At 38.3% G+C, this 23694-nt stretch overlaps 1 protein-coding gene across 4 annotated transcripts in view; it reads left to right on the top strand.

Annotated features, from left to right (window-relative positions):
- Nucleotides 1-23694, top strand: part of LOC121321720 (SH3 and PX domain-containing protein 2A-like) — a 90516-nt gene that overhangs the window by 57483 nt on the left and 9339 nt on the right. The window contains exons 7-10 of one of the 4 annotated variants that reach the window (XM_041260802.1): nt 1587-1631; nt 4814-4942; nt 19058-19171; nt 23095-23178. In XM_041260802.1, coding sequence (XP_041116736.1) covers nt 1587-1631; nt 4814-4942; nt 19058-19171; nt 23095-23178 — 372 coding nt within the window. The remainder of the gene's footprint in view (nt 1-1586; nt 1632-4813; nt 4943-19057; nt 19172-23094; nt 23179-23694) is intronic. The other 3 variants (XM_041260803.1, XM_041260804.1, XM_041260806.1) reach the window with 3 other exon arrangements.

Below are 23694 nucleotides of genomic sequence, written 5' to 3'. Positions count from 1 at the left end.
TGGCCTGATAGTGCTTTCTGAAGTTAAATGAGAGAAAGAGACCCTGTAAACAAAGAGAGGAATTGTTAAATAGAGCTCAGGGTTACTGGGTGCCTCTGACACCACATTCATGGATTCAGGGTAATGTGAGACTGTGACAGAAAAGTAAAAAAAAAACAACAACAACAAATAAAAAAACAGCTGCACATAAATGTGGCTGTCAGAAAAACCTGGAAGGCATTAGTGAACAGTTTGGATACTGGGTAGAGTGCTAATATCAATCATGTGTAGAAAGCTGTGCATAACTGGGGGAAGTTTGTTAATTGCCATCGTCTTCAGTAAAAAACAAACAAGCATGTTTATGGTTGGCATGTATATATTTTTTTAAAAGATTGTAAAATATTTGACCATGAAAATGAGAGGAAAGATTTTGTTTACAAGGATGTCTTGGGAGACTTCACAAAAGCAACAGTGGCACTTAAAAACCCTGCAATACATCAAAGGGGTGACGTGCAGAATACTTGTTTTGTTTTATGTTCCTATGTGTTGTCACTTATAAAGAAGAATTAAATCTAACTCCTTAAAAACCACAAAAGTACTAAAGAATAGCAATTGAAGTTGTTGTTGTTGTTGTTGTTAAGGCATGAGATCCAAGCCCTATGTTTAGGGTCATGGTATCGGGCATTGTAATGGTGAGCTGACCCACCTTGTTTCATCTCAGATCCTTCAAGGTGGCAAAACATAGATTCAGCTAAAGCACAGAAATATTCCAGCAAGTCAATCAGAACTCAGGATAAAGCTTGAGATGGAATCCTATTGGAAAAAAGATAAAACTTCTCTGCCAGCCCAATGTGGAGTACAGCAGACTGCAGTGAAAGAACATACACACTCCCGCGATACAGTAGCTACCGTAGTTTAAAATCCCAGCCTTCCTCAGATAATTGGACACTTTTAAACAAGCATACATTGCCTCTAAAATGCCAGTTAGGGCCACTATGACATTACATTACTATTGAAATTGTAATGAAATACTGTAATTCAGTGGACTCTTGCTTATCTTAAACAGTTGGGACTGGACCCTATTCAGATTAGTGATTTGTTAAGATTGCCGATCTTAATCAATACCATACGAAAAATACCTTGTGCATAGCTTTTATTTTGTGTTTTTGATACATTTCATCAAGCAGCCACTGCTGCTGTAAATGGTTTCCACATGTATTATGGAATTATGGTATTGAAGTTTCTACGCCTACTACCAGCATGCATTATGATAGCATGGTTCAGATTATAGGTCAGTTCAGACTGCTGGGGTCCGGATCAAGTTTACTGTACATAAACCAACAAACTATAGGTCGGAAAAAGAGTTGTTTATGGTTACAGCATACAAACTGCTGAAACTCAGTATAACATTGCTATATTGTTCCTTATATCATGTGTGTCTTATAAAAATGAAAGTTGTTTTGATGGCTTTAGTTCAAGGAATTGGAGCAGAACACATAGAGAACACATTTGTGAGAAGCCAGTGTTCTTTTCTAAGTGCTAGTGATCCAAGGCTGAGGTAATAACTGTTGCTTTTGTTTCCTCCCTGCCTCTGTTGGAATCTGCAGTATGGATGTACAGGCTGTCAGAGAGTCCGAAGAAAGGGGCCCCAGGTACCTCCATCAATGTGTGCTATGGTGGTGGTGGCAGCATGGCTTTTTATTACATCTCTTATTATTTGGGTTCTCCTTTTGCACTTCCTGCTTAATGGCGTGTGCTTTTGTTTGGTTGCGTTAGCGTGTTTTGTGCTTTCTTTTTTTATTTTTAAGACCGATTAGCACTAATCTTAGGCTACCTTGCCTAAAATAACATTAGGAAGCCCGAGACTAATGCTAATCGGGTTCTGTGAAGCCAGCCACTCCAGAAACACCGCCTCTTTCAATAGTCCCGTAATGTTTATCATTCTGGATGTTCCGGGAGTGGTATTTCATCTTGCAGGGAGTTTCCTCTTATTGGCTTTGTATGTACACTATATTAAAGGTTGGATTGATCGGGTGGATTTCCATGATTGGGGTACTTGTTATGCAGGACTAGCTGTTTACAGATTTGAACATTTGCATGTGTTTGCTTATGCTGTAGAGTGCCAAATCATATGCTCTTCTGGAAAATTTAATTCTGTAGTTCTGTTTGTGTTGTTGGAACACAAAAGATGGAAAAAAGCCAAAACAGTTCAACCATACTAGATTGGCAAGGCTAAAAACTCTGTAACAAGTACTGCTTCTAATAAGTTTTTCTTGAGACTGTCAGACTAAGCCAATCAATCAGCCTTTAAAGGGTTAAGTTTGTAAATCAGTGTTATGCGGCCAGGCATATTTTTTTGGCATCTCACGGTAAGCATCTGATTTAACTTCTCAGTCAACTGATTATGCACTAATGAGTTTAGAGCCCCCCCCATATTTCCAGCATTCTAGCATTTTAGCAGACTGTTAAATTCACATCATGCTCGATGTCAACATAACAGTTTCAACTTGGAAGAAAGTCTTTGCTGTAACATCTTCAGTAAATATTTTTCTTGAAGGATGAAGAAAAGATTTGTCCTCCAAGACAGTACTGTGATATGGCAGCGTTCCAAAAAAAAATAATACAAAAATGAAGTGCCTCTTGTAGAGTGGGGATTTTGTTTTTCTAAACCTTTCACTACCCCAGAAGATTTAAAATTGCCTGGGGATAACATGACTGTATTTCTGCTACTAACTCCCCAGAATGACCGTCTGTGCGTGCCCTCAAGCAATATTGAGCCCTGAGTCAGACCCCACAATACATGAAGTGCAATTGATCTTTACAGGAGTTGGCCTTTAGCTATTGCAGTTTACATGCAGCATACCAGCATGTTTTTGCACAATAATTGAAATTGACTTCCAAAATAACGAAGCTGTATGTTTCACTTGTCTTGGAGAAATCTTCCCACTGTACCCAATACAGTATTTCCACCTAACAAGATCAGGACTGGGTTACTATAGGTAACAATTGAAAGCTGTGTTTTCCAATAGAAAAACAGGTCTACCTATTGAGAACAAAGGAACGGCTCCTGTTTTTGGCCGAGTTGAATTCTCAAAGGGGAATAGACGATGCCTGACGTTCTGAGTTACTTTGTTTTTGAATGCACAACTCAGTCTGAAAGTAAAGCTGATTGAACTTTGGACCAGTGCCAATGTGACAAAAACATTCCAGCAATGATGCACCATGTACTGACATGGGTTTTGTATACATGCTGCAGCACATGGAACGGAATATAACTATTATGACGTGTGTACTGTACAGCATGTGAGTATTACACTGCATGTACTCCAACATGGTGGATCAAAGACTCAGCAGCGGGTTTCATCTCCAATGAGAACTCATCAGGTTGCCAAATTTAGATCCCACTTGGGTCCTCTTACTCTGTGATTGAGAGAGCAGTTCATACCTGGTGCTCTGTAACTTAAAATATCCCCCAGTGAACACAATGGGTATCCCTGCTTACGCTATTCAGGTGTTATCCTACTTTCACAGTCCAGGCTGAAAGAGAGCCTGCAGCTTTGCAAGCCCCTCTCCTGCCAGCTGGTGTTGCTGCTCAACAGTGAGGTTGATGTAGCAATTGGAAGGAAGATCTGGCAGCAGATATTGCTTAATCTTCACAATACAATGTTCTTATTTACGACCGATCTTGGGGATGTTTCAGTAGACTTGTGATTTTTCTTTATTTCTCTTTGGAGAGATTGTGTAATAATGCATCATTAGTAACTCAATGGATAATTTAGCATTGCTGAAGCCGCAATATCTTTGAGGGTGAAAGAAAACTGCTTATTTAACATCTGGCAAACAAGTGTCACAAAAGAGCCACAATTTGCTCCCTCTAAAATAATATCACTTTTAGCATAGGTGGTATTTTTCTATAGAGTTTACTACATGTGTAGAAGCCTTAATGCATTATTTATTTTTGCACACAAGACTGGAATTATCCATTTAGAGTCAAGCTAATTATGAATCTAACCCTCTAATGATCTGAGAATGTCCATCAGTCTTCATGCTGCACCTAAAGCCTTGAGCTCTGTGATTATTTTGGTAACATAACAAAAAAGCAAACAAATTCAGAACAAATTCTCTGCATTTAAAAGGTTAAAAATCAAGCTGACCAAAAAGAAAAAAATAAATAAACATTTAACTGACTAACCCGAGCAAAATGCTTTCCCCTTGTGTTTCATATAAACGGAGGCCCACCCCTCCTCTTTCTCTGAAGCTCCATCCCACTCATATGTTTCTATTTAAGGGCTGTGGTGTCGACTCTTATGATTGGCGTCCACAACCCCCCACTCGCTTTCCAGCGTCAGCCTCACAGAGGAGAAGGACTCTTGCAGACTGTTTATTTTACTGGGGAACTTTTCCTTGATTCCACTCCTGAGTCCCATCTTCAGCTGTCTGCAGCTCTCTCTCTCTGTCTCTTTCTCTCTCTCTCTCTCTCTCTTTCTCTCTCTTTCTCTTTCACTCTGTCTCTCCCTGCTGAAAGCAGGACTATGGAGGCCTTGTTTGCCAACCAAACTGCCAGCATGGAAGCCCGTTAACCAAAGAAACTGAAAAATTCTGGTCTTTTCCTTCTTTTTTTTTTTTTTCAAATGTTCCTCTGTGCTTCAGTGTGGGCCGGAGGACAATTCAGCTATATGGCCAGACGATTGGGAATATGCTTTGAGCCTATGTTGTGTTCTGATTGGCAGTGGTCCGGTGACAAATTGGCCTATGGCGAGTCGGGTGCCCGGGGGTCGCTCGCCGGGAGCCGTGGCTGGAAGCTGGCTGACAGCTTGCTTTTTCCCATCCCCAGGAGCCGACAACTCTGATCCCATGGTGCTGGAGCAGTATGTGGTGGTGGCCAACTATGAGAAGCAAGAGAATTCTGAGATCAACCTGCAAGCAGGGGAAGTTGTGGACGTGATTGAGAAGAGCGAGAGTGGTGAGTACCCCAAAACTGTTTTCTTTTTGTTTTTCTTTTACTCTGCTTCCCATTCTGTTTTCCTCTTTCTTCCCTCCTCCTCCCTTCCCCTTCTTTGCAATCCTGAAGCTGTACGTTAGCTCCATCTGGGGGCTCCCTTTGGCCAATGATCCCTGCTTTTTTCTTCTTTCTCCCATTGTTGGTTTAGGCTAGGGGCCAGATTGTTGCCTTTCATTGCAAGAATGTCTCCTAGACTTGTATATTAATTATCTAGATTACTTTAATGGAAACAGGGACAGTTTGGGAAAGCTGGAGCTTGTGCTTAAGGTCGGTGGCAACATAAACAAAGAAAAAGAAAGATCCATTAACCTTGTCAAAATATTTTACTGAGCAGCAAAACAAAAAGTTTGGCTCATGTCAACCTGTGATTTTAATTGCAGTTACAACTTACACCAGTTGTTTTTGTTTATAATGTAGCTTTCAAGGGTGCCTGTTGGCTTGTTATTATGAAATGCTAAACCAGCTGTTATACTAACATTATTAAAAAAAAAATGAATAAATAAATAAATGACAGAAAATAAGGCCTACTCAGTACAGTTTGCAACTGAAAATAATTAATCCCTGACTGTTCCTTTGTTGCAAGATAGGCCACACTGACCTAAATTTGAAACACAAGTTGCTTTGCAAAGCATAGCACTTGTGATTTGAGGTTGTTTTACTTTTTTAGTTGAATTTGTTTTCTGTTAAATGCATGCAAGAAACTGTAGTGAAAAAGGAGCTTAATACCGGATCCAAGCTATTACATTTGACATGAAGCACCGAGGGTTAGGTGTGCTCTTGATTGGATCCAACTAGCCTGAAGAAATTCTCAGCTAATTCAGCAGTTTATTCTTACAGACACTAGTGTTCTTTGACTGGTTCCTAGAGGTGATCACAGGCTGCATTGTCTTGCTTGCTGCTAGAACACACTTAAGCAATATGTTCCACTTCTGTTAAAAGAATTTAACCACAAATAAATAGTAACTTACCTTTCAAACTAAATCAAGACTTGTTGAGCCTGTAATTGTCTCGATTTGTTTCAAACAAATGTGTTGTTTTAGTCTCAACCTTTTGCTCCACAAACATTAGGTCTGGAAATGGAACTAATATAATGCAAATGTTTAAAAAACTAAAATCTATATAATTTGTGTAACTCTAGCTACTACTTCCTTAATCCTGTCACTTGGGGAAGGACTAGGTTTGGAAAAACATGTTTAAGTTTCATGTCTGTCCGTGACTGAAACTCAGCACCCTGGAACTTTAGGAAAGATTGAATATCAATGGTTTTAGCAGGTCAGAATGAATGTATTGTATAGATCCTTTTAATTTGGGTCACTAACTAGCATTGATGTTGTGGGTTGCACAGCATTTAACGAAACAATAAATACAAACAATGTATGCGACGGCTTGTAAATGTAACTAAATGCATCTGAGACGTAGTGGAATAGATTTTAAGCATGCAAAGCTGTGCTTGGTGTATTTCCAAAACCATTATACAAAGTTCTGCAGGTGATTATGTGGTACTGCCAGCATTCATACAGGTTCCTCACCTGCAGAACATAAGACTCCATACATCTGCCGTAGGATTCTAGAAGGAATATAATACATTGTTGGGATTTTTTTACATGTATGTGTTTCTTGGTTAGCAGGAATCCTGAATTTGCTTCCCGTTGTAGCTTTTTTCTAATATGGCTCTTTGAATTGGGTTAGAGCCTTTTCTCTATTTTAGTAACTGCCTTGATTTATGTTTGCATGTAAAAGCAACAATCATCTTGTAGCTTTATAGCACCTATAAACATTTTATAGCGTCTTTGACACTTAGCATTTAAAATGGTGTGAAAGAGAGCATTGAAAAGGAAAGTATTGTTTTTAGTTCCTCACTTTAAGACCATCCCACAGTCGCTCAGCCTAATTATGTAGTTTCAATGAAAGTTGGATGAAAAGGAACCCAAGTTTATATAGCGCACTGGGGGCTACAGTGCCAAAGGCTACATAAACATAAGGGACTAATCTTCATTCAACCCCAGCACAGACAAGCCCTGTCATTTGTAATGCATTGCTCTATATGCGTGGTTGCTTCTATCTCCATTGTGTTTTTTATTTGCTTCCATATAGTCATAAAGTCACTTGGCCACTTAGCTTTCTATTGCTCCACCATAATTAGATGAATCCTAGGAGATGGAAGTAACTGCCAATGGGCATCAAGATTATAAGACTGCAACCTTAGCCAGCACCTAAAAACTGCAAAAATCTGATCATTATTGATATCGCTCATCTTGAGAAACTTGAACTCCTCTTGTTTAACACAGAAACTTTCAAACAGGAATTATATTGTTGTTACTTAGCTAAGTATGGGAAACAGTAAGAGGCTTCATAATGACAAAGTCACGTATCATCCCCCAATCTATCTGACAAGCCTATCAAAGTAATGGATAGTTTGTCAATGACTAGACAAGCTTCCATGTTGGCAGGCTTGGCTATAGCTTAGATAAACGGTGCCATTTGTGATTTCACCAAGGTGCAACAGCACTTTACAGGAGAGCTTCATCCATCACTGGCAAAACTATTTATACACTTGATTAATAGAGCTCCATTCAACCAGACCCTTAGAAATGGAAAGTTCTTTGCTGGGGTTATAGGGGCTTTTTCCTGGTCTTTAGCCATTGATATAAAGATACCCAGAAAACGTGCAGGATTGTGGCTCTCCAGGACGAGGATTGGCCACCCCTGCACTGACTTACTTTGTATAGAATGCAGCGAGAACTGTTACTGAAAATATAGCTTGCTATTTAATTTGCTGTAAAACTATTAAGTGTTTAAGCTACCACAGTGATCACAGTGCTGCCCTGGAGATAGGTTAAATCATTTTTTTTCTACTCATTATTATTATTATTATTATTATTATTATTATTATTATTATTATTATTATTATTATTTTTAACAGTAAGTCCTACAAGTTGACACTTTTATTGGCATTGATATGTTCCTATCCAGAATTTTGATAAGTCTACCTTGGACATTAAACAATAGAAGACAGAATTGCAATTATGCACGAAATCGATTCACACCCTCAAATTAGACAAGTGCTGTTCATGTTTAATCTGTGCCGCTGTATTTGCACAACATTGCCGCTGATCAAAGCAATTACTCTTCTTTAATAAAGGTTACTGATTGCTAATAAATTAAGTTGGTAATCAGCCAAGAGCCAGTCAAGGTTGTGATTGCTTTTCATATATATTGACAATGCAGTGCAATGCATTACACAATTATAGGACCAATGACATTGTTCATTCTCATTCTTTGCAGATGCCTGCGTTTCAGTCTCACCCAGATAATTCAGTGATGGTAGTGAGTTTCTGGCTTTTTTTAAAGCTTTGTTTATTTAGAAAAGCCAGACCTTGTCCCAAAAGCACTCTTTAAAAGGGCATGAGGATCTCCACTGAGATAGTCACACACTGTCCAAGCAATCATGTGGGATTATAGCTCAGAAAAAACTAAAATATAAAGAAAACTAACAGTAGCCAAAGGGGCTAATTTAATGCGTTGTAGATGTATTTGGCTCAGAATGTTTATTTTGTTAATTTAAAACAGTGTTGCCATCTAGTTAAATAAAATTTATCAGGGACATGTTGCTTGAGCACCAATGCTGTTAAATTAAGCAGAAAGTATAGGCCAGATCCAAACATAACCTCAAGCCTCGTCTCTAGCTATCTGAAGATTGAGCTCTTCTAGTATATGCATTATGGAAACACTCCCTGGCTTAATGAGTTTACTGGACAGAAAGGGTGCAGTTGCAAACATTGACTTAATAGCTGTTTCCGTATTGGTTGTTCCAAATGTCATGTTCCAAAAAAGGCTCTGTGTGGTATTAACTCCCTTTTTTGTGGTTTGAGCAAAATCCCTATCTTTGTTTAGACCAGTGAGCTGGAATCAAATCCGAATTTCCCCTATATTAACAATAATTAGATTTAGCAACTGTCTGTGTAATATTCTAGAAGTTGATGTGGAGTCTACTGTTGTATATTGTATTATTCTAGATGTTCTAATATTAAAGATGACTGTTGATTTAAGACAGTAATGTGTTGAAGAATGCTCATGTGTGCTTGCTTACCGTGCTCTTTCTTATCTGTATTGAATTCTGTACCGTATCTTGTGGAATGTGTGTTTATTCATAAGTCAAATTATGTTTTGTGCGTATTTGGAATCCTTTCCAAATGTGGAATTCAAAACACCCCAGAACGTATCCCAGTTATATTACACAGCACATGATATCCATCCCAGTTCCAATGCACAGCCTGGCATATGCTTAACCAAAGTGCCAGAACTTTCAGTAGAGATTAATATATTTGCTCACCCAGTTCAAGTAACTATACATCTGCTGCTTATTTTCATCTAGAATAGCCATGGTTTCAATGCTGCTAACTTTACTGCTACAGTCCACTAGTAAACCAGTAAAACCGAGCTCCTGAAAATACAATAATTCCACTTTCAGATTATGTGTTTCTTTAATCCACTTCAACAATCAGTTGTAGAATTTGAAAGCCTAGAGTAGACAGCTTCTGGCACTTCTGCTTGCATCTCCACTCCAGTGAAAATAGGGAAAAGTGCCAAAAGTGAAAGTTTAAAACAGTATTGATTTGTTTTTTGTTATGGCTACTCCATGAGTCGTTTTATGCTTATTGATGAGTTGGCTACATTTCCAACGCAAATAGAGATAACACACTATGATTGTAGTGCTATTATTCCTGTAAAAAAATTGACTTGCCCCTTTCCTTTTTTATTATGCCATGAGTTTACAACAAACTTTTTTAATCATTGTATGCTGTGTTCCACTGGCCCTTGCATTATTTCTTCTAAAGTTGTGCAAGAAGTATTTCTTAAGACAAGATTTGCAATGGGATCTGTTCTGAATCTTACTGACTGGACTACATTTACTTTGGCAGAACTCCCGTTTCAGAGCTAGCTTTGAACTGGAAGCATGAGCAACATGACCTCTTTGAATGTCCCTTGTTAAAACCCCTGGCCCATGCTGAGCTCGAGTCATGTCCCTGTTTAAAAAGCCTGGGTCAGTCAGTTGTGGGATCTGAAATCTAGTTCAACACACCCCCCTATATTTCTATCACCCTGGAGCTAACTGAGCTCTATCAACAACTCCAGGGGTTGCAGAATGGATGATTCCTGCCTTGTTTCCAAGAACAGCTCATGAGTTTGAGAAGAACTCATTCAGATGGATCTGCTTTCACTGGTAACGAAAACAATGAGGTAACTTTATCTTTTGCTTTATGACAAGCTGACAAGCTCGGGGAAAGATAGCTGTCATTGTCTTTGCTAAGTTATTCAGCCTTTATTAATATAACACCTTGAAATAACATGTTACTGGAGAGTAAAAGTAGTTGTCAATGGTAAAGCTGTTGATGTTATTAATATATATGCAAAAGTGAGCCTGCTGTTTAGTTAACTTTTACTTTCTATACATCTCACTTGTAATCTTTCCCTATAGTGCAACTCATCTAGTCCAGTGAATTGAGACGATCATAGGCAATAAACAGTATTCCTCAGATGAGATGAAGCTGCATGTTGAATCTGCAAGTTGGTAGCTGCTGTGGTCTTGGATCCTCCTTGTATGGCTCAGTTGTGTCTTATTATTGAGCATGTAATGCATAAGTCACAGAATGGGGTCACAGACTGGGAGCACAGCGGGTTCATTGGTCTGCAGGAGTTTAAGAGTGAAATGCTTGTAATGCAAATGTCACTTGATGTTGGTTTAGCAAAACCTCTGCCGATTTTACTGAAGTGAACCCTCAGTGACGATCTGCTGGCACTGCTCGTGATATGGGCCTGATGATTCTCTGCATGCTATTATGAGGTGAGCAGCAGAGTAACCAGATGCAGGCCCAAGTGAACCAGCAACACTCAGCTGTCACTGATTAGTACCCCATATTTTTTTCAAAATGTTTTTTTTTTTTTTTTTTTTTTTTTTTTTATTTATTATTCCAGAAGCCTGTTGCCCATTGAGCCAATGGGGAGTGGTAGAGGCATTTCCTTTTTTTTTTTTTTTTTTTTTTTACAAAAACATGTGGAAAAAAAGCAGATGTATTCTTGATGTTTCTGTTTTGCTGACAAAGGTAACCGTCTACTGTTAAAATAGCAAGAATGCGTTGTTTGTCTTTTTAAATGATAAAGTGGCAAGCAGATCCAAGCGACAAGAAAGCGTAGACTAACCTGAGCAATATACAGTATACATAAACAGGAATAAAGCTTTGGTTTCAGAGGCAGTTCCCTGCATGGATGTCTAACTTTTGGAGGAACATTGAAAAAGATTAGGATAGGCATCTTTGAAAGAGACATCATTAATTTTCGGGCAAGGTGCCACTATCCCAGAGAGCTCTGAAAATCCAACAAACTCCCAAAAGAGAGCTTTATTTAATTGAGTTAAGAGATCTAACAATCAATATTTTTTCTCAGTCTTGTAAACAAATAGAAGAGTATTTCTTCATGCGATACAGATGTTTTTCATTAGCTGCCTTGGCCCTAAGGTTTGATTGACAGCCTCTCTGTGTGTCAGCTGATGTTCTGGTTACAGATAATATGAATTCAGCAAAAGATCAAAAAAAAATACTTGATATTTGCGGTCTGAAAACAAGTTTCAAATAATTAGGGGCTTTACCATATAAGCAATTATATATGGAAACTGGCATCTTGAAAAATATTCCGCTTGTGCATCAGTAACCCAGATGAATACTTGTAGGAATCTGACCTCCTTGATAAATACCTCATATTCATTCATTCATTCATTCATTCATTCATTCATTTATTCATTCTCATATTCATTTTCTTCAGTTAAGAACAAGTAGCTTCTAATTACATTCTTAGGTTGTTTGCAGTCCATTTACTTTTTTTTTTTTTATCTTAGTAATCATTTTGAATGGTTCTGATTGCAATAAACTCACTTCTCTATGTACATCTCTGTATTGCCAGCAACACAAAATGAAACTTGATCCAAAGTGCTGGTGCCGGCTGTCACCTCTATAAGGACAGTGTGGCTGGCCTAGCCTGTGTTGCATATGTATACAGCAGACAACTAGAACTGGAGCACAGATCCTGAACTCGTGTGAAATCTGCTTAAACACAGAAACTCGTAACTGAGTAATTGCAGTAAGAACCATTGAGACTGCAAACATCATACCGAAGTAAAGAGGGGCAGTAAAAATAAGAATACAAAATAACTAAGAGCATGTCATTTGAAAAACGTATACCGCATTTAGGGCTTTAAAAAACAAAAGAAGATTTCCTTAAGGTCTGGGTTGGGTGTTCTAGCAGTAACAAAAATAAATACAGGTACAGGTGGTAGGATGAGGTCAGGTGCCAGATTCACCCTTCCATCTGGGATCTATTCAAATCTCCTCAGGGCTGTAATAAGAGCACATGGGGCTAGGTTTGTGGTGTGTTTTTTTCCCCCTTTTTATCTGGGCCCCTGTTAGGCTTCAGTTATCTCAGCCCTTGAGTTCTCCAGATGGAAACAAGACTCTGAATGGGAGCTCATCCACTGTTCATTTACTTTAACTTGGTACAGAGCAGGCTCTTACTGCAGAGCCTGGCGATACAGCACATAACTGATTAGTGTTTGATCAATCACTTAGAGCGATAGTCTTTTCATTAGTTACACCCACATCCATATGCATTGACAACTCCTACAGTACAAGGCAAAGTACCTTCCATTGGTAATAATTGTTATTTTAGTCTAGACTTTCATCTAGGGTCAACAACTGGCCCCATAACTCCTGAACACTCTGGGACAAGACAGAGTTTTAAGTTGCCCTTAAACTGAAAGAAATAAACACTTGAATTGAGCTCTAAACACTTGCTTAATTTATACTGCTTCTTAATTATCCGAATCATTGTGAGAATACAAATCTTACAAAATAACAATAAAAAAAGCATTTTGAATAAACATGTGTGTAGGTTTGTTCAAGACACTTTTTTATTTTGTAAAATTAGTATTTCAGTATTTAAAAGTTGCTATTTATATCCTGCTAATTAGTAATACAGTATATAGTCCTGATTTACATTGACTCTCCCAGTTCAATAATAACACTGATCAGATTCCTGTCTGGTGTCAGGAACAGTGAGCAGCCGGTCAGTATTAATGATCTGAGCGGGAGAAGGCGATACACTGTTAGAAACTATAAAGAAACTTTAAAATATATATTTTTAAAACTATTAATAAAATAAATTAATATTGATTATGGTACTTATTTATTTATTTAATTTGTTAAAAGCTATTATTGTATTGTCATGCTGCCTCAAGATAATTAATCACCAGAATCAATTTAGCAAAGGTGTAGCTCTCATTTCACGTGTCGGTTTCCTTCAGTTTAAAGGTAACTTCAAAATCCTGTTCTGTCCCGCAGTGTTTCGGAATTATGGGGCCATGTGGCAACCTTATTTTCGTCTATACTATCATTGTGTGAAGCATCAGAAAAAATAATCCAGGTTTAGAATTGCAGCTACAATGTAATTGTGTAAAGGTATAGTTTGTAATGTAGTGTACCTGTCTGCCTACATTTATTAAAGTTTCACTTCAGGTGGTTTCAGTAAAAAGTCCTACAATAATGCGATTTAAAAAATGTATAGCCTTTTTTACATTTCTTAAGTGACTCTCTGAGCTGGCAAAAGAGTCTTTCTGTGATGCCAGTTTTTTAGGGGAGAGTGTTTTATTAAAATTGTGTCAGTTTCTAAACTAGACTACCTGGTACACCCCTTCCAGTAACTCCAGGTGAGATGGAAACACTTTGGAAACACAGGGTAGAGAAAAAGGGAATCAGCCTGTCTGTCTGTCTTTCATGTGTTAATTACCCCATATTTACTTCTCTGAAAAGCAAAAACCAAAAAAAAAAAAGTAAACTGTTGATTTAGTGAGAAGCAGTCACCTGCGGGTTGTCTTTTCCTATTCCAGTTTTTGGGACCTTAAAATAACTATTAATAAATGTGATTTCTGTACAAACAGGAAGAAAAACAATCTTAAGTTTGTGGGCCGTGCATCCTTGTGAAAATGTAAGGCTTGTTTGTCTGTCTAGAGAAAGCTTTAAATTCTGCTCAGTCCCCATATATGTAACTGTCTGATTTTTTCTTGAGAGTAAACATTAGGACAACTTACCATAGCAGCCGCTTGCCTTCAGTTCAGTGGGGGAAAAACATGATAGTTTTAGGCACCAGAGCCGTTGATGCAATTACACATTTTTTCTTAATGTACCTTTTTTTTTTCAAAGACCTAATTTAAAAGCCTCCAAAGCTACCAAGACTCTTATTTAAAAAGCAGGCAGACTGAGCACATTACACGGCTTGGTAGAGCCTTGAGTCATTGCCAGAGAATGATGGAGGGCCTAATATGAACAGCATGGCATTCTGTCATTGGCATGGGGAGACACACAGCATTGCTGCTTGCTAGCCTGTCAGGCTACCCAGCGGCAGGGCCTGGCCTCAGAGCTGAGTATCATGGTGTGTTTCATAGATCAGGAATAAAACATTACACTGTGCCCAACAGTGGACAGTCCTTTTCTTCAGTGTTAACTTCTGTGGCTGCATATTGCTGGTGGTGCACGCTTCCTTTCATGAAAAGCTGTGTCAAGACGGTCCTTATTTAAAGTGAGACTCAAGAGGTGGACAAATTAATTAATATGGGACCATATTACCTCATCTATTTTCCTTTTTAATAGTTTGTTTTATTCTGTTTGTTCTGGATCCCAGAATAGGTTTTATGAACACAACAGAAGGCACTCCCACTGGTAATAATTGATAAAAGGTAGATGACAAGTCCAAAATGTGTGTATTTACAAAACAAAATGAAAAGACTCATTGCTGAAATGCTTGCCTTTTGTATTGTTTTTGGATGCTGCCACTGCAGTATTTGAACACATCTGAGTCTAATAGGCAGCTACTGAAATGACAAATTTTATAAATCCAAAACATTTTATGATTCTGATGTCTCTAAAAAGCAGTCTGCAAATAAGGCTTTGCAGTATGGTGTGTGTAAATTGCTTCTACCACAAAAACATTTTACTGCACTGCACCTCTAATCCAAGCTGTGTTTTACAGTAGTGTTTGATTTACAGACTTCATTTATACCCCCCCTCCCCCCCACATCCTGGTGGCTGGTGGTCTGTTTCACAAGGACTATATTAGGGTGTACAACGATGTCATTATGTCACTTCTACCAAGCTTATGTAGCATGGCCAATGTGCAAACATGATTAATGTACAGTGCAAATAGAACACTCGCATGTCCCGCTCCATTTGACTAAAGAAAAATCAATTTGGATGCAGTGCAAATGAGATCCTTGTAATTTTGGGCTTTGTGGAGCTTGAGCAGGACCACTGAAAAGGAAAGGAGACCCTTGCGGATAGATTCAGAGGTAGGGGATTAGGATATTACCCAGAGTAGTGTGCACATACAGGGAAAGTATGCCGTCATAGTCTGGACACGCAGCCCACAGCTGGGTAGCTGCATCTATTGTCATTTGTGACAGGCTTTACAGTAATAAATCCTGATTTTACAAATAATAATTACTGTTTTACAGTACTGGAATGTGAGCAGATCATATATTGTTTCTTTGTTGGCCTCAATCTTTCCATCCTCTTGGAAATGTGAGTGATGTATTACTTCATTAGTGGTGTACAACTGTGCATGCATACTTTAAAATAGTGGTGAGCTAGCTACTGTACAAAGTTCCAAACGCTGCTCTTTCTTTTTTGTTTTTTAATTTGGAAACTTTTAACACAGTTCCGTTATTCCAGTTACTCATGAGCATTTATTGATTCCTTAAGTAGCTGGCGTTGCAGAGACTCAGTTTCACTAAGCAGAGTTTCAGTGTGGTGAGACCCATAAAGTGTGTTTGTTCTGGTAACCAGGCTCAAGCAGCACAGTTTGTTCCAGTTAGCTAGTGGAGTAGATGTAGGCATGCCAGTGCCTGTTCATGGATTTTTGAAGGCTGTGATAGCTATCATTACTGTTATTATTATTATAATTTTTTTACTGCTCTTTGATGCAACAATTCCTTTCTCAAAGCTGTGTATTAGTGGTGGAGATTGTGTGCACTGTTGCTTGTATTAGTGTATTAATGGTGGAGATTGGAGGAATGTGCTAAAGTGTCTTATGAATAAGGGGTTGAAGTTGCTGCTAATCTGAAATGACAGCAGCAGTTTCTTCTTAATTTTTTTAAATGATTTGTCATATTTTTCCACAGTACACCACAGCAAAAGTTCATAAAGGGTTGGCAAAAAAAAGACCCTTCCTCAACTTACTGTACCAGCAACTTCTGACATTATCAGGTAGCTAGCCGAAACCTACAAAGCGGTCCACAAAGCCGGCTTCTTGATGCTCAGCTGTTATATATACAGTATCTGTTACTTTTTTAAGGGTGACCTTGTTATTTGGGTACAGCAGACTAGTTTCTTATAGGAAAGTAGATGACAGCGCTGCAAGGATCAGTCCATTAGCAGCAAGCTCACTCAACCCCACTTTCCATAACTTCTCAATTAAGGGGCTGCCCAATTTCATTAGCTTGACTTCCTCAATGATGCTTGCTAATTGGATTTTACATTCAATGACATAAGCGAGATGATAGGCAACCACTTACTGCAATATATATATATATATATATATATATATATATATATATATATATATATATATATATATATATATATATATATATATATAGTTTAATCACTCAGCTTCTGCAGCACAAGAAAAAAAAGCAATCTAAGAATAATTATGTTATTGCTGTCCATGCAACCAGTCCTCTACTTCTCTAGGGCTACCTCAGAATGCATTACAAATATTAAAATGCTGTTTTATTGATTTCAAATCCGCAGTTTCAAGGTAGGTATACCGCTTTTGAAACTTCAGATTTGAAAACATCAAATCGAAATATTTGTCGTGGAATTGAAGTTTGTTTTAGTATTTCTCAATTCAGCACTGTTGGGTGTTCTGTAGTTCTAGGTATACAGTACCACTTACTGCACTGCAGCCTTTACTTCACTCTGTGGCGATTTCACTCCGTAGACAACAGGGATGAGCTTTGGCTTTGTTAGGGTACACTGAGTAGGCTCATTATGTTAAATACATGATGTGAGCCAAGCATCCCTTTCTTAAATAAATGGTCTAAAAGAAGGTTCATTGAACTGTATTATTTGTTATTAAGGCATACATGAGAAAATGCTGCAAAATGAAACTTTCCTTTTAGATAGCACATTTTGAGTTCTTTGGTTTACGCATTCCCTTACTACAACGTATAGCCACCTGAGCAGAATTTGAAAAAACAATTGACAGGCATGTTTGTGTGTGTCACTGTAAGACCACGTTGTTATTTTACTTGCAGTTGGGGGAGACAGGGTTCGACCTGGTCAACCTACGGTTGTTGATTAAGGGTCTTACCCATCACACTACTGCAAGAGGGGTTTCAGCTTATTTCATCAATTTCCATTTATATTTCAAAAGTTTTAGTCCAGGTTGGTATGTTTCTATTAATGGGACCAGGTGCTTATCTGAACAAGAGGTAGAACAAATTATATTACCAAATATTGTTAAATGCAGTACATTGAAAAACTAAAACAGCTCTGTTGTTTTTGGCAAATTAAGTGGATTCCTGTTTTAATCTAGTTTGGCGATAGTTTTTATTGCCCTAAAGCTATGGTTTAATGAGCCAAGCAGGTGCTTTTAATTAATTTCTCGTAATAAGTTCAGTTGCTCTGCAGCATTGCAATTGCATGAATTGGAGAGCATGTTCAAAGCCTCTCCTTTGGCTCTGCTTGTATCCAAACGTCATGCTCCTGGAGCGTCGGCCGCTCTTAATAGTTTTACTCTGAGAGGTGGAGTTTGTGTTCAACACATTTTCTTTTCTTTTACATCCACCTAATGGCAGAGAAGGTTGCCAGTATGAGAACCTGAATTAGATCAAGCATGTTCACGTCTGCTGATGTCACAATTCCTGTTTTGTTTGTGCTGTACTCTCTAAGCCTTGTGTTACATAACTAATATATAATATAAATTGGTCCAAACCCAACATAACCATTTGCAGATTTTTTTTTTCCTTTTTTAATAAATCAAGCAAAAATACTGTATCTCATTTTGGCTCTTCTTTGCTGAGGCATGTTTTAAATAAGTAACTAAAACACTGTAGCTTGCGATAGAGTGTTGTGTTCAATAAAAACCCTTTCTCTTCCTCTTTGTCAAATCCTTCTGTATTTTCACCTCTGTATTACCTAGGTCATTTTCGATCTGGAGGCAGGAAATCCAATGCAGTCCTTCTCCCAGTGTGTGTGTGTGTGTTTGAATGACTGTATCTGTCCCAGAGAGACGTCGCTGCTCTTAAACACATGATTTATAGAATGTTTCCTTCATGACTTCAGCACACTCCCTCCCCGGTCTGCTGTCCCACTGGGGATGACATTCTTGCAAAGCCTTTTGTTTTCTCCCTCCCTCACCAGCTTTTTGGCCCATTATGCTACCATACCATGGTGTTTTACTTTGAATGTACAGTTAGTTGAGTTTCAGAAAAATTGTTTTTTTCTTTTATTTTTCCTTTTCTACAAGCTGCAGCTGGCAGAGGAAATGATTGTCCATGAGGACTGATCTATTCAGGGACTGTGTAGCAGGAAAGGAAACAGACTGACAAATGTGAAAAAAAAAAAATTCTACAGGCTCAGTTGTAAGGTCTAATAATAACCGTTGCAGAGAATTTTACATTGAAAAAGAATGTATTTCCTAATTCAACAAAAAATAATGTCATGTTTTTTTTAACAAAATGCCATACAGTTTTTAACTACTGTGGAGCCTACATTTAAAAAACAGAAAACAAAAAAACGTATTTAACAAATCAATTTGCAGCTTCATTCAGCTATTTTTATGATGTTACTTCTTGCCGCTTCTCTTGCCAGGACCCTCTTGTAAATTAAATTTATATCTCAAGGGTTCTATGCTGGTTAAATACATACATTTGAAATTTGGATTCATGGGCTGTAATGGGGATGTTCCCTTGCTTGCATCCATTCACATTCTAGTACAGAAAATATTTTGTAATTGATTTTGTAATTGCAGGCTGGTGGTTTGTAAGCACAACTGAGGAGCAGGGCTGGGTCCCGGCCACATACCTGGATTCTCAGAATGGAACTCGAGATGACTTGGAGCTGAGTACTGCCAGGAGTGGAGAAGGTAGGACTTGGAGCCTTTGCTCAAGATAATGCACGTCAGGGAGCCACCGCTATCTTAGTCTCTTTAGACCTTGATGAGGTTGAACTAAGGGTTTCTAATCCAGCCTCCTGTACTCGGTGTGGACCAATGAGACATTGAGGGCTGCTTCAGAGGCATTTAAATATACACTGAAAATAAAATGTTTAACTGCACAATGGTACAGTGCTAAACTACAATACTAGGACAATGGACAGTAAAACCTTAAGAATTACAAAAACAAAAAGCCCTTAGTAGGGTGAATTATCCTTTTTTTAATTAATTGAATACTGTTTTGTGTTTACTGTCAGAAATATTCAGATGATAAAACATTGACATTACTGAATTGTAGCTCTTTCCAGCCATTCGAATCAGAAACTTTATTTAATATAATTTGCGAGATTGAACCTGCAGAGCTATGGAAAGTTCAATGTAGTAATTAAGGGTATGGTTGGAACAAAGATACTGGTAGGACTGGAAGAACTGCTACTGTAAATGAGTACCGCTGGGGTAGACAACCTCAACTTTTCCAGTCCAGGTCTTTGTTCCAACCATGTTCTTAATTGTTAAATTGAACCAATTAAGCATCTGCTCAAGTACTTAATGAATGTATTTAAACTGGAATGGCCTTCCTGGACCAGCTTGCAAACCCCAGCATGACAGTGTCATACATTAGTCATGCATGTGATACAGATTTGTGTTAAAGGCATAGCAACAAAGATTTAATTCAATCTAGTCTATATGCCAGCACCAGACAATCAGATTTCTTCTAAAAGCCTCATGTTGTTGCTCAATAGCATATGCTTGCACAACAGTCCAAAACAAAGACTGATAGTGAATCTCCAACCTTACTGGAAGCTAGTTGGCTTGTTTGTAACCAATCAATCAAATTAAATCCCAATGTTTTCTCTCATATCTAAGTTTATACAACAGGAAAAACACCAAATGATTGTTGTCATTAAATGAATCATTCATAAACAACATGGGTATTCAGAATTATATTACTCAGTCCTTACAGTCTTTAAAAAGAACAGGGCTGGTATATTTGGAGGGTTGCAGTCATTCCTCCATTTCTAAAGTGACCAAGGCCACTGTTAAGGTTGGTACTTTGTTTATCCTATGTCTGTTTATCTGATTTAATCTGCTGAAGCATTTCATAGGCCGGCGCCTGGGCCAATCAAATTGTCCCTGAGCAATGCTGGTGTTAAAACATTCCAACACTGCCTGGATTTTGTCATAAGCAGCAGTTACAATTTCTGGACAGAGCTTGACACGTTGGGTCCCTTTTCCTGCAGGCTGATAAAAAAAAAAAAAAACAGCATCTGTTGCAAAAATTACAGATAGAATCGCCTCATATCAGAGACAGGCCATTAATGTCACCCATCAGACACTAACGGAAGCCCTCCAGGCCAGAATATGTTAACTCTTCTTTTGATTTTTCCAGTACAACACAGGGAATACAACATATTATAGATGTGTATGATACTATATATTATGTGGAAATTGAGTGATTTGTCTCAAGTGTAACTCTAGCTATTTTAATATTTTCCACCTTTACTTGCAACTAATTTATAAGTCTGTTGATGTATCACTACACAGAGGGCTTCCTTTGTCGAGGGAATGTAATATTTCAGTACACTTCTGCTAAATCTGTTTAGTAACTAACAGTAAAATAAATACACACTGTAATACTATCTTGTTCATGTTTACCGTCCTGTTGAGTTTCCATGTACATGACTCTGGATTATTTAGAAACTATTTATTTGTTACTAGGTCTGTATCTTTTAGGTAAGTGTGTTGACTGGAAACTAACCATTTGTTATAGCTTTTCAGGTCTGCCAACATTTGGGCTACCACCATAACTATAAGAACCAGGCCTTACAACGGTGCACAAGAACTGGATGACACTATAGAACTGCATTACAGTGTGTGACTAACGTCTACCTCTTTGTCTGAAAGCTTAAATAGGCTGCATAGTTTCCAGTAACACAGGGGAGGCTGATGTAATTGAGCAGCTACATTTTAACCCTTTCATGCATGAAATACTGAAAATAGCTAAAAATAATAAAATATAAAAATAGTTTTGGACACGCAATAAACATATTTTTAATTGAAAATATTTTAAATTTTTTCCATTGCTTTATATGGGGGAAAAAATCATGTGTTTGCATCTTCCATACGTCCTCGTGTAAAAACGAGAAGAGCAGGTCGCGATTCATGAAAGGGTTAAACTAGTATGCGTGAGATCTTCAGGAAAATGATTTAACTGATCAAGAGCCAAACATGAAGGAACACCTACAGTATCAAACTCCTTCATAGCACCAGTCTCAGAAACTCCTGCAGCTGAAACCTGCTATTGGAAAAAGGCTGGAGCTCAGTGGTTCTGCATTTGGAAACTATTGTTTTTATCCACAGCAGTAACTTCTTAACAGTTAATTAGTGAGGTGGGTTGCCCTCAGGGTTCGTACCACCATTTATTTTCTATATTTGACAAACTCTACTCTAAATCCCTGTTGAACATCTTCCACTGTGATATCTAATCCATCATCCCCTTAGTCCTTTTCCACCGCTCAGATTGCAATATTATTTCTTAAACAGCAAGACATCTTTAATACCCGTCACATTTATTATGTAAACAGATACGGTTTCAACTGCCATTTCTATTGGTAGACTTCATTTCTGATGAAAATATAGAGCTGTGTATCCTATGCTCCTGGTACAGTTTTCATCTGTACTATATAGCTTATAGTCAAGTCATCACAAATTCCCAAACTGGAACTGTCAGTTTTATGATACATACGTACAAACTTGATAAACAACCCTTAGAATTTGTACTACAGTTTGCACTTAATCATTCACTTCTTCTTGGAACACGCTGTACCACATAACCATGCCTAAAATGGAGGTGTTCCAAAATCCATGGTCTAAATTACCCACTCGCCTCTAAACCCCCGAGATTCACACACTCACAAGCACTTTGAGTCCCTTTCCAGATGAGTCCAAAGTTAGGTCATGGTTTGTGCTCGTACAGTAAAACAAACATTCTCTTAATATAGCTTTTGGTTTCTCTGCAGACAGCCATTGCTCAACTAGATGTTCAACATGTTTTATCTGGGGAGAGGGGGAAAAGTAGATTGCTCTTGTTTGCTGCTACAGTACATTGATAATGTATGACAATACCGCCTATTGAAAAGTAGCTATTGCATGTAACAAAAAACACCCTGTGCTACTTCACATTAGAACCACACTATTATATTAAAATATGAATTGCTGGAATAACACCACCTCTAGTACAATTACAAATTCAAATGATAGTAGTTGTTGCCAAGGCTTGCAAAGCTTTGTAAAGAGTATGCAGCAAATGGCCCCCCTAACCAACCCCCTCCCATTACCGTAGCAGAAATCCCCACGTCAGAATAGAGCGAAATGACATTTCATGTAATCTTTAACTACAGAGGAGTGATGGGAGCCCTTTGAGATCCTACCAATTTGACTGAGTTGTAACAGGTACAGAGTAATAGATACTATATGCCAGTAGATATTATTTTTGCCCCATTGATGACATCATTGTGGTAGAGCTTTGATAAAACATATGAAACAAAAAGTAACACCTGCCATTGCTTCTGCAAGTATTATCCATGCAATTGATTGATTTATATTTTTGTTAAAAATTTTGAATTTGCAAAAGTATTTTTTTATTTTTACTATAGATTTTAAAATGAAAAAGTCTGTTGGAGCTCAAAGGTTTAACAGACATGTTGCTGTCTCTCCTCTTCCCTGAGTTTTTCATGTCATGTTTGCGTGCTAACATTTTCTTGTACCCATGTGAGTATGTATTTATGTTCTCCCCTGTCTTTTTTCATGTTCTCATTTTTGTTTTATTTTCCATCTCCATTCATGCTCACTAGTCACTAAGAGACGCAAGGCTCACCAGAAGCGCCTGGACCGGCGGTGGACGCTGGGCGGGATAGTCAACCGACAGCAGAGTCGAGGTGAAGAGCGAGCAAGTGCCTGCCTCTCTGCAGAGCCATGCTGGTGCCTCTAACACTCTCACCCTTTGTGGCTGCTTTAGGGGGTGCTTTGCATGGCTTCAGATAAAGAATGTCCATGCTACATCAAACATGTGCAGTACTTATAGTAGAGACTAAGCACCGGGTTACAGTGGCTTTGTTCATCCTTTCACTGCCAACTGTGTTGCCAAAATCACAGAACCACAATAGCCAGTTAACCAATAAGCAGTTGCCATAGACACTTCTTATTTATTTGCTCAATAGCTCTATAATGACTTGCTTTAATGAAGGCTAGGCAAGCAGTATCCCTGAAATGGTACCGATTCAGCTGTTCCAGAGTAGCATGGACACTAAACATGCCCCACACACACCCCCTGCTGCTATCGAGTTGCCTCTCCTTGCTGCTTAACTTTGCTTTGGACAACGGATGTGTTTTTATGGTATTTGTTTGTATTTCTTTGGTAGGAGGGCCTTGCCAGTGTGCAGCAAACATTACAA

The sequence above is a fragment of the Polyodon spathula genome, chromosome 10, assembly GCF_017654505.1.
Source record: "Polyodon spathula isolate WHYD16114869_AA chromosome 10, ASM1765450v1, whole genome shotgun sequence".
Classification (NCBI taxonomy): Eukaryota; Metazoa; Chordata; class Actinopteri; order Acipenseriformes; family Polyodontidae; genus Polyodon; species Polyodon spathula.
Note: the sequence above shows the minus strand (reverse complement) of the source record. Positions and strands in the feature narration are given on the sequence as shown.